The sequence below is a fragment of the Halichoeres trimaculatus genome, unplaced genomic scaffold (assembly GCF_033239565.1).
Source record: "Halichoeres trimaculatus isolate MK-OKI-2021-1 unplaced genomic scaffold, fHalTri1.1 fHalTri1_scaffold_15, whole genome shotgun sequence".
Classification (NCBI taxonomy): domain Eukaryota; kingdom Metazoa; phylum Chordata; class Actinopteri; order Labriformes; family Labridae; genus Halichoeres; species Halichoeres trimaculatus.
This window is the reverse complement of record NW_027437193.1, coordinates 15,801,900-15,819,455: the sequence shown is the minus strand read 5'-3', so window position 1 is coordinate 15,819,455 and position 17,556 is coordinate 15,801,900. Positions and strand designations below refer to the sequence as shown.

The 17,556-nt window shown below is 42.1% G+C and overlaps 1 protein-coding gene across 8 annotated transcripts in view; it reads left to right on the top strand.

Moving 5' to 3' along the window:
* Nucleotides 1-14,709, top strand: part of kmt2cb (lysine (K)-specific methyltransferase 2Cb) — a 65,300-nt gene extending 50,591 nt beyond the window's left edge. For 6 of the 8 annotated variants that reach the window (XM_074689166.1, XM_074689169.1, XM_074689170.1 and 3 more), the window contains 23 exons: nt 35-1,611; nt 1,713-1,824; nt 1,921-1,987; nt 2,107-2,167; nt 2,299-2,531; nt 3,211-4,869; nt 5,113-5,301; nt 5,914-6,078; nt 6,185-6,314; nt 6,599-6,746; nt 6,896-7,080; nt 7,185-7,321; nt 7,570-7,852; nt 7,950-8,089; nt 8,951-9,064; nt 9,182-10,301; nt 10,403-10,539; nt 10,639-10,781; nt 10,862-11,036; nt 11,130-11,246; nt 11,347-11,420; nt 11,704-11,812; nt 12,865-14,708. In XM_074689166.1, the coding sequence (XP_074545267.1) occupies nt 35-1,611; nt 1,713-1,824; nt 1,921-1,987; nt 2,107-2,167; nt 2,299-2,531; nt 3,211-4,869; nt 5,113-5,301; nt 5,914-6,078; nt 6,185-6,314; nt 6,599-6,746; nt 6,896-7,080; nt 7,185-7,321; nt 7,570-7,852; nt 7,950-8,089; nt 8,951-9,064; nt 9,182-10,301; nt 10,403-10,539; nt 10,639-10,781; nt 10,862-11,036; nt 11,130-11,246; nt 11,347-11,420; nt 11,704-11,812; nt 12,865-12,957 (7,168 nt within the window). In that variant the 3' untranslated portion in view covers nt 12,958-14,708. Of the gene's footprint in view, nt 1-34; nt 1,612-1,712; nt 1,825-1,920; nt 1,988-2,106; nt 2,168-2,298; nt 2,532-3,210; nt 4,870-5,112; nt 5,302-5,913; nt 6,079-6,184; nt 6,315-6,598; nt 6,747-6,895; nt 7,081-7,184; nt 7,322-7,569; nt 7,853-7,949; nt 8,090-8,950; nt 9,065-9,181; nt 10,302-10,402; nt 10,540-10,638; nt 10,782-10,861; nt 11,037-11,129; nt 11,247-11,346; nt 11,421-11,703; nt 11,813-12,864 lie in introns of all 8 variants that reach the window. The other 2 variants (XM_074689165.1, XM_074689164.1) reach the window with 2 other exon arrangements.
* Nucleotides 14,710-17,556: the final 2,847 nt, after the last annotated feature.

Sequence of the window (17,556 nt, the reverse complement as noted above, 5' to 3'; positions counted from 1 at the left end):
CTCTATACTAATGGATATTTTTGTCTGTTTTTAGGTTTGCTTTTCCACCCGGAGTTCTAGGACCTCATGGGGCCCAAGAGTTCTTTCCCCGTGGGCAGCAACCAATGCAGGATGTTCCTCCTCAAATGAGACGATCTATGTCTGCTGAAATGGCCAAGAGTATGGGAGGTAACCCTATGGGGATGCCCCAACACTTCCCTCCACGTGGTATGCCAGTGCAGCAGCACAACATCATGGGCCAGCCTTTCATTGAGCTGCGACACAGAGCTGCTGCTGAAAACAGGCCACGCATGCCATTTCCTCCAGGTGCTATGCAAGGAGGCAATATGGATCCCAACTTACAGGGTCAAAGGCTTCCGGGGTTTGCAGGAGCATCCGATTCCAGGTTTCCTGTAAATCAGGGGCTCAGGATGGTGGACCCCATGGCTGCCCAGACTGGACATGTACAGTTATCATCCAGCATGGATAATCTTCATCAGCACGTCCAAATATCAGGAAACCACTCGCTTAAACAATCCCCTTTAATGAGATCTATGAGCCAGCCTGCTTCATCTGAGACCCAGAACATGGCAACGTCAATTGTCCTGACTGCACCCTCTGCTGGGCAGAACGAGACAGTCTCAGGGGCAGCAGAAGCTGTGGAAGAGAAACTGGATGCAGAAGAATCAGCAGTTAAAGATCTTGAGGACGTGGAAGTAAAAGACTTGGTGGATGCAGACTTGGAAAACCTAAATTTGGACCCTGAAGATGGGAAAGAATTGGATCTAGAAACAAATGATCTACACCTCGATGACTTTCTAACATCAGGGAAATTTGACATCATTGCCTATACAGACCCCGACCTAAACGACATCAACGAGGATCTAGATCTCAGTGATCCTATGGAGGATCATAGCGACACCGCAGACGTAAGCAAAAATTCAAGCACAGGAACTGAGGCCGAAGTTGCATCCAGTTCAGCATCCACATTGGCAAAGACAGAGGCCTCAGGTAAGAAGTCTTCAACTGAGATTAAACTTGAAGCCTCTGGGAGCCAGGACTCTGCCTCTTTGGCACATGGAAAGGAAATTAAAACAGAGGTCAAGGACTGTCAGAAGCCCCCAGAGGTTGCAGACCAACAAGCCACTGGAAACACCTTGACCTCAAACCAGCAGGGAGTGTTGTCTGACTCCACCCCAGTCCTCTCCAGTTTACTCATTAAACAGCAGCCTGAGGAGCAGTCATTAAATCCAATCAGCGAACCTGTCAATCCAGGAGGGAACCTCATGCCCCAGCAGAACTCGGTCCCTGACGCTCAGCATAACCCCGGACTTGCAATGTCTCACTCAATACCTGACACCTCCACTGCAGGAGAAGCCTCTCTGACTGGCTTTGGGCCAGACCAGGTGGGACTCACTCCTGGACTGGACCAGAGCAGTCTTACTCAGGCCCAGCAAAACACACTGAACCAGATGATGAGTCAGCATGGCCAGCATCGTCCTCTTCTGCTCGAGGAGCAGCCACTTCTACTCCAGGACCTCTTGGACCAGGAGAGACAGGAGCAACAGCAACAGAGGCAGATGCAAGCCATGATAAGGCAGCGCTCCAGTGACTCCTTCTTTCCTAACATTGGTAAATGACTTAGGCTATCGCTTGGTGTTGTCATTGCACTGCTAAAATTAAGATTTCTCGTCAGAGTGATTATGTTTTTACTTTATTTTTAATTTTTGTAGATTTTGATGCCATCACTGACCCCATCATGAAAGCCAAGATGGTTGCCCTTAAAGGCATCAACAAAGTCATGGTTCAGAACAACATGGGGATGACTCCAATGGTCATGAACAGGTAAAACACTGAGATTTTGAGCAGCCACATAGAACTAAAGAGACCGTCAGATGAAATGACTAACTGGCACACAATAATGCATTTGTTCTGATACAGATTTCCTCCTGGCCCTGTACCGCCTTGTCCAGAAAGCACACCACTTCAACCACAAGTTGTTGGACAGGTAAGAGAATTGTAATTCTGCTCTGTATAAGTCTGTTTTAAAACTTTGTGATCAATAAAAATCAGCTAAGTTACAAATAAAAGGAGGTGAAACAACACTCTTGTCAACCTTGCTTTCAGGATGGCAAATTGACACAAGTTTCAAGACCAAATCCACCAAACTTTGGACCAGGATTTGTCAGTAAGTTTTAAAAAAAATGTGCATGAATCTTCAACTTTTTGACTTGAAGTTCTGTCAAGCGTAGAAATGTGAAGATGTTTGTTTTTCATGCTGTCAAGTTTGCTAACAAAAGAGCCTTTTTCTTCTCCCAGACAATGCTCAGAGGGCTCAGTACGAGGAGTGGCTCCAGGAGACTCAGCAACTACTTCAAATGCAGCAGAAGTTTCTGGAAGAGAAGATCGGAGCTCACAGGAAGTCTAAGAAAGCCCTGTCTGCCAAACAGAGAACAGCAAAGAAGGCGGGGAGGGAGTTCCCTGAGGAGGACGCCGAGCAGCTCAAACATGTCACAGAGCAGCAGGGTGTAGTGCAGAAACAACTGGAGCAGGTAAATGTTCGACCTGTCAAGCTTCTCTGGCAAATTCTATTTCAGCCCTTCTGTTCACAATACCTGCCCAGATACCTTTCCCTGATCTAACGAGCAGAACTTGAGAATTTCTGCTGCACTGATTAACCAAAGAAAATTATACATAGACATTTGTAAGGGATAGAGACTAGATGAATTCAACACATAGTTTTCTCTATTTATCATCTTGACTGGCTTATATTAATGCTAACCTTTAAAGATAATTTCTTTTTATCAAAAGTGGTTGTGCACCTCTTTGTGTTTGATAAGTGATATTAATTATCATTAAGACAAAATGTTTTATAAACAATTATAGGGTTTTTATTGTAGTTATTTTTTACCCAAGCAGACTTATAAAGAATTATTTTAGCAAGATGAAGACCTGAAAACACACAAGCTTGTCTCTACGCTGTGCCTGTCAACTACTGGCATGACTTCCTGAAAAAAAAAAAGATGTGTGGGAAAAGAAATTGCTCTTGACTTTCCAACTCCTGCTTCAAACTAAATTCTTCAGTAACTGTTTAAAAGACAAAACACTCGTTTCCTCTCTTGGGTAAACCTGTGTCCTCATGTATGTGTTGAAAATGTGATAAAGCATCTTTGTAATTTTCAAAGAGAACCTCAATCAGGTTTTTATGAATTTGTCGTGTGTTTTGTTTAGATCCGCAAGCAGCAGAAGGAACATGCTGAACTTATAGAGGAGTACCGGGTGAAACAGCAGCAAAACAATGTGACACCCTTGATGCCCGGGATGCACCCAGTGCCAGGTCCACCTGGTATGGTTCCCAGTGGACCTCCAATGGTCCCAGGTGGACCACCAATGGGTCAACCTCCTATGAACCCCATGATGCAGATGCCGATACATCCCAACCAACCAAATGCACCTCAGTGTTTGCCGAACCCACCGCCAGGTTGGCATCCTGGTACTCCAATGCCTATGGGTGGACCAGGACTTCCACCCATAATGCCCCAGCAGGTACCAGGCCAACCTCATCAGATGCCAATGGGAAACATACCCCAGCACCCCCAAATGCCCGTGGACCCCCAGGCACCAGCAGCTCCATCAGGCAGTGTAAAACCCATGCAAGGGGGAAGCGGTGTGAAGTTTGATGATAACAACCCGTTCAGTGAAGGCTTCCAGGAGAGGGAGAGGAGGGAGCGCCTTCGGGAGCAGCAGGAGAGGCAGCGGGTGCAGTTAATGCAGGAGGTGGAACGGCAGAGAGCTCTGAAACACCGCTTGGAAATGGAGCAACAAGGAATGATGGGCCAAGATGGGAACATGGCACCTCTCACTCAAATGCCATTTTTCAACTCAGAGCTGCCGCAAGACTTCATGCAGCCCCAGAGGCCTCCTCTGCAACAACAGCAGCAGCTCGGACCAATGTTCCCCCAGCAGCAGGGCATGCAGCCTGGCATGGGCTCCCCGCCTGGGGGATTTATGCATGGGGATAGGAGAGCCATGATGGGCAACGGAATGATGCCCCGTGACATGGGGCCTGGCTTTGGGCCTGATAATCTAGCTCTGCAAGCGCCAAATTTCCCCCAGGGTCAACCAAGACCTCGTCAGTTCAGTGGACCGGGAATAGGGCTTCAGATGCAGGTAGAGGGTCCACCATTTGGAGGTGACTCAGCCACACCTCTGCCCTCTAACTTCCCCGGCTCAGGCCAGTCTCTAATCCAGCTCTACTCCAACATCATCCCAGACGAGAAAGGAAAGAAGAAGAGAAACCGCAAAAAGAAGAAAGACGATGATGCAGATTCAGTAAAGACACCTTCAACTCCACACTCAGACCTCACAGCTCCTCTCACGCCTTGTGTGTCAGACACTTCCTCAACGCCAACCAGAAACACACATCTTTTTGGCGACCAGGACTTGTCGAGGTCCCCCTTACTGGGATCTTCCACACCCAGCCACTCAGAGCTGGAGAGGCAGCTTTCTGGAGGTCAGTCTGGACAACAAAGTCTCTCCTCAGACTCGGCAAGAGTGCAGGCACAGGAACATGACCAGATCCTCAACAACATAAAGCTGGAGCAGATGGATGCCAGCGAGTGTCACGGGCCCCGAGAAGGAAACATCGGGTCAGGAATGAGCTCTGTGAAGGAGGAGGGTAATAAAGAGAGCACATCTCCGTTCCCTGTAGGGCAAAGTCCAAATAAGGGGGAGGCTGGCAACGAATTACTGAAACACCTCCTGAAGAACAAGAGCACACCTCCACATGGCATGACCCAGCAGAGGTCGGTGGAGAGCCTTCGCTCAGAGGAGGAAGAGGCCGCAGACTGCAAATCCCTGCTGAGGCAAAGCTCCATGGACAGCAACGGGGTCAGTCTTTTTGTTAGTCATACAGTAAGAGCGCGTAGGGGGTGATCAACATAGTGAGTCATAGACAGGCAAAGTGTTTCAGATGAGAGGTGCGTCACAGTTGAATTGGTATGAGTCATAGCTGTCAGTTTTTAGATGAGTCATAGTTTTTTGTTTGAAAACATCTCATTCGTTAGCCACGAAGCTGCTCCATCTGAAGGTGTTTGGTGCCTTTATTTTCATCATCTTTTTCATCCTCTCCAGGCATACTCAGATGGCATCCCAGACTTTCCTGGACCTTTGCTCCCCGAACAGGAGAAGAAGAAAGGGAGGAACAAGAGGGCACCAAAAGGGGAGAGACCTGCCTCTCGATACAAAAAGAGGAAGAAGGAAGGGGATGAGAGGCAGCTGATGCACTCTGGTCCTGACAGTGTAATGAACCAAATCAAACAGGTAGGATGATTTTAACACCTTGTGAATAGACATGGACTATTCTTTCAAGAATCACTGTAGACTCAAGGCCAAAGTGTCAAATACTGGAGGAAGCAATTGTATTTATTTCAGCCTCATTTTGATTGGAGGAACAACACTTAAAAGAAGGGAGGAATGCTCATGTTTGAATTATATCTGTGGTGTTTTGTCAAGTCATGTCATTAATATTCTGAGCTAAAAAACAGTTTTGGCTGTATTATGAGTCTCTGCTGCTCTTCTGGGGAATTCCTCTTTGATTGCCATCCACCTACTCATTTTAAGTTTCTGTCGATGAGGCTTTTCTCTCTGGTCTGAGACTTGTATACAACCATAAATGGCTCAACAGACTCAAAAAAAAAAAAAATCAATAAGTGACACGAGAAATATTTCAAATTATTATTTAATAGAAAATATAAGTATGCTCTGTCCATAACATGTGGGCTTAGATTTCTTTCTTTTTCTTTTTTTATTAGTACTTTCTATACACTGATCTTATTGATGCCATTTTGTTGGAGAACCACTGCAATGGCTTAACGTTCTGTTTCCCTCCCCCAATCCCTCCACTGATCCTGTTATTTTCTTCTTCTGCTGCAGCAGCTCTCCCTGCTGCCCCTAATGGAGCCTCTGATTGGAGTCAACTTTGCCCATTTTGCTCCCTACGGCAGCGGCCAGCTCAACGGAGAGAACCTCCTGTCCGGCACCTTTGGCAGTGCCTCACTGGATGGAGTCTCTGACTATTACTCCCAACTGGCCTACAAGGTGAGATCTGATTACCCCACCTAAATGAATGATACTGGGCAGACAGTTGATGTGAATTAAGTCTGTGTATTGTATCCTGTGGTGACTTTGTTTCTGGTTCCTACAGCAGAGTAACCTCAGTAATCCTCCGACACCACCAGCGTCGCTTCCTCCCACCCCACCACCTGTGAACCGACAGAAAATGATAAATGGATTTGCCACAACAGAGGAGCTGGCTAGCAAAGCTGCTGCTATGGGTAGGTGTAGAAAAGATTTCTTACTTCAGTTGCTGTTGTTCGACCATTACTATGGAATGAATATGCTATCTTTAATCATGAGCATTTTTAATTGATTTGAGAGCAGTATTTTATTGATTTCATGCTCAGATTTCATGATATTGTCTGATGATAATGCTATTGATTAAAGATAGGATATTCATTCCATACATTACACTGTTGTGGTCTTGCATATTACAGTAAAATGAAATGAAACTATACAATGTGATTACATTTGTGTTGATGTCGTGCTCCTCTTTAAACAGTGTCTAAAGGCCTGGTCCCCAAGCCGCTACATGTCCCGTTTAGGAGTGAGGAAGATCTTCTAGCCCGAGCCATCGCACAGGGACCAAAAACTGTTGATGTTCCAGCCTCTCTCCCCACCCCTCCTCACAACAACCAGGAGGAGCTCAGGTAGCCCTGTTTGTCTCTGTCTCTTGGAGGCTGGTAGCACATTGGCAGCTATCATCATTGCTGGTGTTAATTTTTCTGTGATCATGTTTTAAAACCATCTTCAGCTACAAGTTCTTGAAAGATGTCTCTCTCTTCTTGATAATTAACAGCAACAGAGGACAGGAGCCTTGTAAGGACAGAGACACCCCTGATAGTTTTGTTCCATCCTCGTCTCCTGAAAGCGTGGTCGGTATGGAGATCAGCCGCTACCCGGACCTGTCTCTGGTGAAGGAAGAGCCCCTGTCCCCCTGCCTATCTCCTGTCCTCCCCATGCTTCCAGCTCCTGATGGAAAAGGTAAAAAAACAGCTATAACTCAGTGGTCACAATCAGACCTTTATGCTTTTGTGTATCAAACACACAGCCGTACTAACAACTTCTTCTTTTTCTTATTTTTGCAGGGACAGAAATCAAACTGCGGGACATTAAAACAGAGCCTTCAGGGATGTTCTTTGGCGCTCCCTTCAGCCCAATGTCTAATGACTCCAAACAGGGACTTGTATCTGTAGCTATCACACTGAGACCAGCTGCTGCAGAGGTAAGAATTGTTTACGTTTACTGTTGTTTCACAAAAATTCAGCAAATTTTTTGCATCTTAAATTGAATAATGTTGGTCCATAATGCTTAAAAAGTTTTGCAAAACAAAAGCTGGTATTTGTACGTCAACTTTTACCTTTAAAATATTTCTTATAAAATGCAGGGTTGTTAATGCTGACTGCATATCAAATATTTAACACTGTGGAAAATATTCTGGAGAGTCACATCTTCTCTTTCTGTCTTGTCTAGAACATCACAGGTGTAGTAGCAGCCATTTCAGACCTTCTCTCTGTGAAGATCCCCAGTAGCTATGAGGTCAGCAGCACCCCAGACAGAGGGTCCTTATCCATACTCAGCGGTCCAAGGATGGGTCTCCACGGCATGGAGCCTCGTCCTCTCATGCTCTTCCACGGACAAGGAGATAATGCAGGGCTTCACGGTCGCCCAGGACAGATGATGAGGCCAGGTGTACCGCAGGAGATGATGCAACAGCAGCAGGCGCATCATTTCCGGTTCCATCCTAACAGCCCAGGTGAGGAGACAAAAAAGTACTTGTAGTAGCACTGAAATACACAGCTTGTAATTAGGATGTCATGAATGTCAAGCATTTCTATTTCTTTTTCATTCAGGTGCAACTCTGGCTCGAGGCCATGACCAGAAGACCCCTGCAAGCCCTGGATGTAAACCTCACTGGTGCTGCCACTGCAAGGTGGTGGTCCTGGGTAATGGAGTGCAAAAATCCATCAAAGATCTCCCTGCCCATATGAAGGTACCAAACTTTAAAGCATAAATCTTCTGAATGAAAGAGGGAAGTGTGTAGACTTTAGAGTTTGGCAAAATGCATTCTAGCAAAAGCTAGTTGGTAACTGTGGTAACAGAAAAATGACACTATGATGGACTTGCTAGTTTCCCTTTCAAATTTTGCAATCAACAGCAATGTTGCATTTGATTTTTTAGTAGTTCATCACCTGTCTTTATGTCTTGCTTACCTTACTTGCTTGATACAGAGTGAATAGATGATAAAATTTATAAAAATGACTTTGAATAGACTTACTTACTTGATACACATTTAATGATCAGAGTGAGTGGTGGATAATATTTCTTGCAATAAAAACAATTTAGTAAACTATCTGTGGACTTCGATCCTGTGAACGAAAATTTGCATCATCCTCTGGACACACACAGGCGGTAAGAGGTGCACTTGCCCTCTGAAATGATACTTTGTATCACATATCGTAACGTTAAGCAAACATTTCACTCCCCTCTACTGATTAGGCCTAATATAACAGCTGCAGCAGCCGAGCTGCAGGTTCTGTGGCCAGAGGCAGTTACCTTGGCAACGCGTCATGAGAGACGCTTTGTGTCGGACAGTTCATACCTCCACGTCATCCATTTATGTCTGATAATGGACACCTCATCAGGCGTTATCCCTCGCATCAATTAGTGGGTTAAGCAGCAGACCCCCATGACTACAGTTTTGAGAGTATTTAGGTTTTTTGAATATTGCATGTTTTTAATGTTTATTTGATAACTTCTTTGAATGTCGGTTAAGCTTAAGCAGTTCATATTGGTCAGACTTAAGCCCTCATTCCTTATTCAGCCAGTTAAAGCAACTGATTTCCCTCATTAGGAATCTGAAGGCCGTTTGAAATCTGAAGAAGAGCTGGTCTTCTGCAGTCACAGCTGCTTCCTCCTCTACTGCTCGTCAGCATCTCTGCAATCCAGATCCTCGTCAGAGTCTAAGGTTTGAACTGCTGAAACACACGTAGAAAGAATACGATTAACCTAAAAAGATTAATAACCTGCTGTCAGTGTGTTTAACTTTTCGCTGGATCTCAAGGTTCGTGTGTCTTCTTTACAGGAATCAATGTCTATTCTCCCAGCATCTGTGCAGACAGAGAGCCTGTCTAAAGCTCAGCACCAGTACAGTAACAACATGTCATCACTGGATGTTCACTGCCTGGCCCAGCTTCAGCCCAAACAGTCTCCTCCCTCCACTCCTCCCATCCCCTTCCCCACAGCAGGCGAGACTTCCAAGAGTGAGACAAAGTCTGATGCAATCAAAGTGACAGTGAAGCTTAAGGCCCGGCAAAGGTCACATGACGGCTGGCATCAGGGAAAGAGACAGAAAGGACTCCGCTGGAGGAAGTGGACTATCCAGGTGGTTGTGCCGCCAAGGGCAAACTCCCAACTTCCAGATGAGGATAAAATCGATGACCTCCTGAGGAAGCTCGGAGCCTCCCTGCGACCTCCCGCCTCACTCCGGGACCACAGAAGGTGCTGTTTCTGCCACCAGTTTGGAGATGGGCTCACTGATGGCCCTGCTAGGCTTCTCAATTTAGATCTGGATGTCTGGGTTCACCTAAACTGTGCCCTTTGGTCAACGGAGGTGTACGAGACACAGGCCGGTGCTCTCATCAATGTGGAGCTTGCACTGCGGCGTGGCCAAACAGTACGCTGTGCCTACTGCCAGCAGACCGGAGCCACCAGCGGCTGCCATCGCCTGCGCTGCACCAACGTCTACCATTTCACCTGCGCTCTGCAAGCTCACTGTACTTTCTTCAAAGATAAGACCATGCTTTGTCACGCTCACAGACCCCGGGGAACAGCTGGACAAGCCCTGGAGCATGAACTGCGCTGCTTTGCTGTCTTTAGACGTGTCTACGTTCAAAGAGATGAAGTGCGTCAGATTGCAACAGCTGTCCAGCAGCCAGAGTTAGGCTACACCTTTCGTGTGGGCAGCCTGGTGTCACACGCCATAGGCCAACTCACCCCGCAACAAATGGCAGCTTTTCATTCCCCAACAGCCATCTATCCAGTTGGGTATGAGGCTTGCCGCATTTACTGGAGCATGCGTCATGGCAACCGACGCTGCCGATACATTTGTTCTGTTGAGGAGAGAGATGGACTGCCGGAATTTTCCATCAGAGTCATTGAGCAGGGCTACCAAGACCTGGTCCTGACTGATGCCTCTGCCAAAGGTTTGTTTTGGTGGATTTTGCCCTAAGAATAATTTTCATGTACCCCAGTCTTTCAGTTTTTATTTTTATACCTACATGTGTGCTTGTCCTGCTTTGTTCAGGAGTCTGGGATAAAGTTCTAGGTCCTGTTGCTGAGACAAGAAGCGAATCAACAACTCTGAAGCTCTTCCCTGTGTACCTGAAAGGGGAGGACTTGTTTGGACTCACAGTTCCTGCAGTCGCTAAGATCACTGAATCGGTTTGTACTTTTAAAATGCTTCCCCCAATTTGAGGCAGAAATGCTCTAACGATCTTTAAAAGTTGGGTATTAACATACATCTTAACTCATTGATTCCAGCTCCCAGGAGTTGAGGCTTGCAAACTATACTCCTTCCGTTACGGACGTAACACTCTTGTGGAGCTGCCGCTCATATTCAATCCAGCTGGCAGTGCCCGCGCTCAGCCAAGAACCTGCTCTCCCTTCACCTCTCTGGTGATAAGGTAACTTCACTCTTTGGTATGTCATCTCAACACAAAACTTTTCTTTGTAGTTGTTTAATTCTTTCCATTTCCAAATAAAGGCCACAGCCACAGGTTGTGTCCAGCAGCAGCGCCAGGTCTAACCAGAATGTGGCCCAAGGAGAGGGAGGCACTGCCCATAGCAAGCCTCCAGTGGTGCACCCCAGGTCTTCTCAGTACCGCTGGATGAAGAGTGAGTGGAGAGCCAATGTATATCTGGCCCGCTCCCGCATCCAGGTCAGTGTCTAACAACCCACTTTCTTCAGTTTTGCCAGATTAAATTGATTCCTGTGGATAGAGTGAAAACCTGTTTGTGTAATGTATTCACAGGGCCTGGGGCTGTTTGCTGCTAAAGACATGGAAAAACAGACAATGGTAATCGAATACAATGGAACAATCCTCCGCAATGAGGTTGCCGTCAGCAAGGAGAAGATGTATAGATCTCAGGTAGGCATCTGTTTTTGTTCAGATCTTTTTTGTTCAAAGTTTTGTTTTGTGTTTTTTGAAAACATAACCTCCAAGTTTAATCTTTCTTGTTTCTGGACAGAACCGAGCAATCTTTATGTTCCGCATTGACAGCGAACATGTTGTTGATGCCACCCGCAGTGGAGGGCTAGCAAGGTAGGATGAGATAAGTGTCATGTTCTGAAATAAATAACCTTAGATGTATACACAGTCTTTTCACCTTATTTCTACTGGTTCTTTTCCTGTATTCCAGTTGCAGACAGCTGTCAGTTTTTTTAGCTTTTTTGCTGAAATGGAAAGCATCTTTAGAAAAATATGTCTTTTTTTTTTAGAAAAAAAATTAATTACAAACTATTCACTTTCAGATGTCTTTCTTTTTCATGCACGGAAAGTTTTATGACCTGTTACACATAACGTGATTTCTTTCATGTTTTTTCAGGTATATCAACCACTCTTGCGCCCCCAACTGTGTTGCTGAGGTGGTCACATTTGAACGGGGTTACAAAATCATCATCAGCTGCCTTCGCAGAGTTGAAAAAGGAGAGGAGGTGGATATCTTTTCACTAATAGGGCTCATAACCACGCAATTCCAAAATAAAGTTAGGAGGCTGTGTGAGATGGAAACAGAAACAGGGGACACTTTGCAAACTGCTGAGACCTCATATCCAGTTTAAAAATAGAACAAAGACAATGTACCAAAAAAAAGCTTAACCCTCGTTTATCTGTTTGCCATTTAACTCCACTTTGGTTGTGTTTTTCTTCCTCTGTGCTATGTCCACTACCATAGCCGCTCAGGATAGCTTAATCCACTCGCTAATTAATGTGCAAAGTCACTTGCACATCTGGCGTTCAGTAACTGGCTGGTGTAACCACGTCTCCCCTCTACCCAGAAACGTCCTGATACAACCAAAACATCAGCATACACGCAGAGGAGAGGGTTCAAGGCAGACACAGACACAGACACTGACACACATGCCCAAAAGTGGCTGTTAAGCAGGTTTATTCCTGTAAAAGTTGACATCATATTTTTTACAAAAATCCTGCAGACTCTACCTTTAAGTCTTTTGCACAAGTATAAACTGAGACCCTCTGAATCTTTAATGTTCCTTGAACCTTAAATTCCCCGTCTTTGTACGTACCTTGAGAAACCATCTCATGTGATTTTCACAATTGGCCAAGGCAGCCAATCACAGTGGTGAGCCTCTTCCCTCAGTGGGAGGCTCTTTTCATATCCAGTCACCAACCTGTTTCCAGTTGATTGATCATTAATTGTTGGATGTTCTACACTTTTTTTTTCATATATTCATGATTTTTCAGTCACATTGCTTCTGTCCAAAATTTTGGAGTGTGTTGCAGGCATCAAATTAAAGATTACTGTATAATTTTCCCAAAATGCCAAATCTTAGCTGTGATATTTGGTATGGCTTTTGTGTTTGTTGTTCATAATATGTAGTTTCAACACTTCACAAATAATCACACTGTTTTCTGATGCTTTTTTACTCAGCCTCCCAACCTTTTTGGGGAAAAGTAGTAACACTCTCACATGTCTAATGTTCTTCTGTGAAGCATAGAGACTGATGCCTCCCTTCTTGTTTTCCAGCTCTGTTTCGACTACCAGTTTGACAGTGTGGAGGGTCAACACAAGATCGCTTGCCACTGTGGAGCTCCTGAATGCAGGAAGTGGGTTAACTGAAGCAAACAAAAGTGAAAAATCTAAATGCATTTCTTGCTTAAGTGAGAGTGAATGCTGTAATCTCTGCACAGTGAGAAAATAGGCTTCACACTAAAGTCGTTTTATGAATGAACAGCAGGCCTGAACCATTAGAGGAGATGAATGAATTTACATGTTAGTTTACATGTTAGTTAATGAAGATGACGGAGAACACAAAGGGTGGAGGAAGGGAAATCTAACACAGTAGCAGGATGTGACTTGTGCCATATTATGTGAGAGGCTCTGTTGGATGAGATGCCTCAGTCTGTCTGTATGTGTCTGTGTGTTTGGTGTACACGGGGTGAGGAAGCCACCAGCGAATGAGTAAGCACTGTGCAGGGTGCGGCCTTATTGCTTACTAAGGGCAGGCCCTTTTGTTTCATACTGTTAATGTATACCATATGACTAAATGTAGACATCACTGAATGAGGAATGTACAGCAATGAATACTGCGAAGGGAATTTTAACTTGCACTAAAAAAATGAGAAAACAGAAAAAAACAAACACACAAAAACTTAAAATACTTGATTCCATGAGTCAGTTTTATCATAGGTCTCTGTCATGTGATTTGTGTGGACTTCGAGAGGTTTTGTATTTATTACTGAATGAATGAACTTTATTCTCAAAATGATGAGATTGAGTCAAAGAAGGCTAGATTGCTATTGTTTTGAAGATTGAGGAAGACATGCTGTTACTTTTGTATAAATGTACATAAAGAAACTATAGGAATAACTGACCAAATACTACCTTAACCTTCTTGATGTTTGGGTGTTTTTAAATTGTTTTGTTTTGTTTGTCATTGAAATTTATTTAAGATGGACGTTATTTCAGTTTGAGAGTATATATTATGATTATTCTGTACAGAATTTGTAATATAACCACAATAATTCACAAAGTATTTTTGTTGTATTAAAAGTAAGGTATTGTAGCGTAGTGTTTTGTGACTTACACATGCTTTGACCACTCAAAAAAGAAATATTTTTGTTGACTAATGTAACAAGTTATCGGTTACAGAATCAAATAACAAAAAAAGACTCTTTACATAGTAAGAGAACAGTGTGATCTGTTTGCTGTAATCAGGTTTGATTTTAAAGAACTGTGAATTAGGTTTTGAAACCCAAAAAAAACTTTTTAACTTTGTAACATGAAATAGGAACACCAACATGTATTTACTTGTATTTGTTTTTACATTGCTTTTAAAAAAAACAGGTGCAAATGTCTAACGAAACTGTGGAGTTAGACGAACCAGTATGTGACAGAAAGAATCGTATGTCAAACTCCTATCTGGAACTGTAGGTTGCTCTACTTTTATGGACAGAAATGGCATTCTTCTTAATCAGAAATATTTCTTATACTGACACTTCACAAGTCACATGCTTAGAAACGGAAGAGTTTTTGCGTGCACAATTTCAAGTTGACTGTAAAATTTTGGAGACAGTCTTAGAACTTGTAATGTATATGGCATGTATTTTTTTAACTTTCCGAAGACTCAATTGTATATATTTTTCTCAATGAATGGTTGTAACAAAATTGTTTCTTGGATATTTTTCTTCTCTTGTATATTACATCATCCTGCCAGTGTGTTTGTGCAACATTTCTTGGTCGTGTAGTCAGATTATTTTCTTTCTTTCGTTCTTTCTTTTTTTTCCCCCTTTTTTTCTGAAAATGCCTTTTGAAGTGTACAGAGTATGAGGTTTGGAGTTTGTGGAATTGAATTTAGAAACATTTACAAAAATAAACTATTTTACATGTTAACAACTTGTCAGTTATTTGTTTCTTTGGCTGAATATTTTATATTCCTGCAGTATGGTAATCTCAGGAGTACGACAGGATTGATATTGGTTGTTTCTCAGGTACGTTATTCCGACCTAGTTTACTCCCTCTAAATTGGTTAAGGTAACTTATTTTCAGGTGCTGTGTTTGTAGCATTGTTAACTCTTTTCTTGTGAGGCAGTTTACTCCAGGACATCGAACTTGTCGTGGCTCATCCTCTCAGGTAAGGTTGGTCATTCTTTCAGGAGTATCAGCCTGTAATATACGGCCGCTCAGTCTGTGAGGTAATTTTCCCTGTGAAGTAGCTCTATCTGTGAAGTAACTTCTCCAGGCAGGTAAGGAGCTCATTCTGTCAAGCAGCTATTGTGAATAACTTGGAAATAATTTAAGATCCTGTGAATTAACCAATCACTCTTTCACTATTTCTTTTTACTTGTTTCAGGATAGGGAGGATTCTGTCTTTACCTTTTATTCACCTCTCTGTCCATCCTCTGTCCTGACCCAACCAACACATGCATCAACTTACTCAGTCAGCACCAGCCTCCAATATATGACTCCTCTATGAGGGGGTGAGCCCTATATTTCCACATTTCTAGGACATTTTTAAAATTAGGTCTCATGTTCCTTCCTTTTCCTTCAATTTAAACCACATACTCCCATAAGATTTTTTTGGAGGCACTTTATAGTAAATGAATGAACGAGTAATTCTATTTCAATCAGCAGTAGTAGAAATTGTCAAATTCACAATAATTAAGAAAAAACAAAATAGACTGCTCAAAAAGGGTTTCAGCTGAAGCAGAGTTTTCAGATACTGAAACCTTGATTTTATTTCCGGTCTGACAAACAAAACCAAAATTTGAAAAAAGATCTTAGAAATGTGGGAACACAGGGCTGTGGGCCCTATAGGCACACTCCCCTACAATCCAGCATCCATTACTGCCACACCACTGTGGTGCTGACTGTAAAGTTCTTACTTTTTGGAAGGTTAATATACAGTTAATGTTGGTAGTTATAAAGGTTAACCTCAGCTTCACATGGTCTTGATTTGAACCGTAAACTGCAACATATTGGAATTCTCACCAATGGGCCACCACCATAGCGTTTAGTATAAGGGGCAATGCAAATGAGCCCACTTACCACCATCACATCAATGTTTCAATCATACACAGGATAATCCTGTTACATCGCCATATCATTGTACAGTTTAAATATATAGAATAATTATATTTATATATAAGTAAAGTGTTCATAGTTCAATTCTTACATGTTTATATAAACAAATACACATTTCTATACATACACACACACACACACACACACACACATATATTTATATATATATATGTATATATATATATATATATATATATATATATATATATATATATATATATATATATATATATATATATATATATATATATATATATATATATATATATATATATACTTTCGTATTATCAGATATATACTCTCCATATCAGACAAATAATAATTTTTATCTCATACTGACTGTCTGATATGGAGAGTATATATCTGATAATATGAAAGTGTATATTTATAGATTCATATGTATGTATTTATATATGTTTGTTTATATGCTTGTGTAGATGTATATATGTGTTATATAGATGCAATCAAAAATTATATATTTATAGTATGTCCATCTCACACTGAATGTATTACATTGTCCTTGTGTACATTTATATACATAAGTCTAGTTTCATATATTTATATATAAATATGTGTATATGCGTTTATAGATGTATGTATGTGTAGATAGATGTAAACTAAACAAATCTATTTAGGTACTCATATTGAAGGTATTATATTGTTTCTATGTACAAACGAGAGAGAGAATATATATATATATATATATATATATATATATATATATATATATATATATATATATATATATATATATATATATATATATATATATATATATATTTGCTTCAGCCTACACCTTTTTGGTCGGTCCCTGTTTCGATGATTTGATTATTTTCTGTTTGCGTTGCTTTTGTATTTTTCTTCCTTCTGTATTTATTTTTATTTATCTATGGTTGAATTGACCGAAATAAATAAATCATATCAATCAAATCAATATTCACCTGCAAACACTAATTAAAGTTGCATCCATTTCTAGCTTCTATGCATGTTCATCTGATGTGGTTATTGTCACTAACTAGGCACAGAAATGTATCTGTTTTAACCCCAAATTATACAGCCAGTGATGGAAATGCAGCTCCTTTCTGTTTTAAATTGCAAAGCATTCAGTCATTATTTCTTTAGTTTAGAAAACAGGCTGGGTTTCAGTCTTTCTTGTATCTGTCATGTCTTTAACAGTTCCTGGGATTCATCTTTCCAAAATATGCTCATTTTATTGTAACTATCTCAATTCACCAGACAACATCGTCTTTTATTTTGAACCATCAAACCAGTCAAAATCTGAGTCGTACTGACATCTGTTGGTGGAGCTACAAATATTTGAGTCTATCTGGTGTTTTGGTGAAATTTACTTCCTTTCTAAAGCATGGTCGCCTTGCGGTGTGTCCTCCAACTTGCCTTTTCTTGTCTTGTTTTTTTTGTTTGTTTTGTTTTAATTATTTTTATTTAACTACCGTTAAAGGGGAAGGAAAATGTAAGAGGATAAGGCTGCGTGCTTTAGAAATGATACGTGAACATGTGAAATTTCCAGCCATACAAGACTAAGCGACGAAATGAATGTGTTGTTCTAGCCACTTAATTATTAGCAAATTGAAAAGTGGATTTTGGATTGTGTGGGCCTTAAACGGGGATATTTAA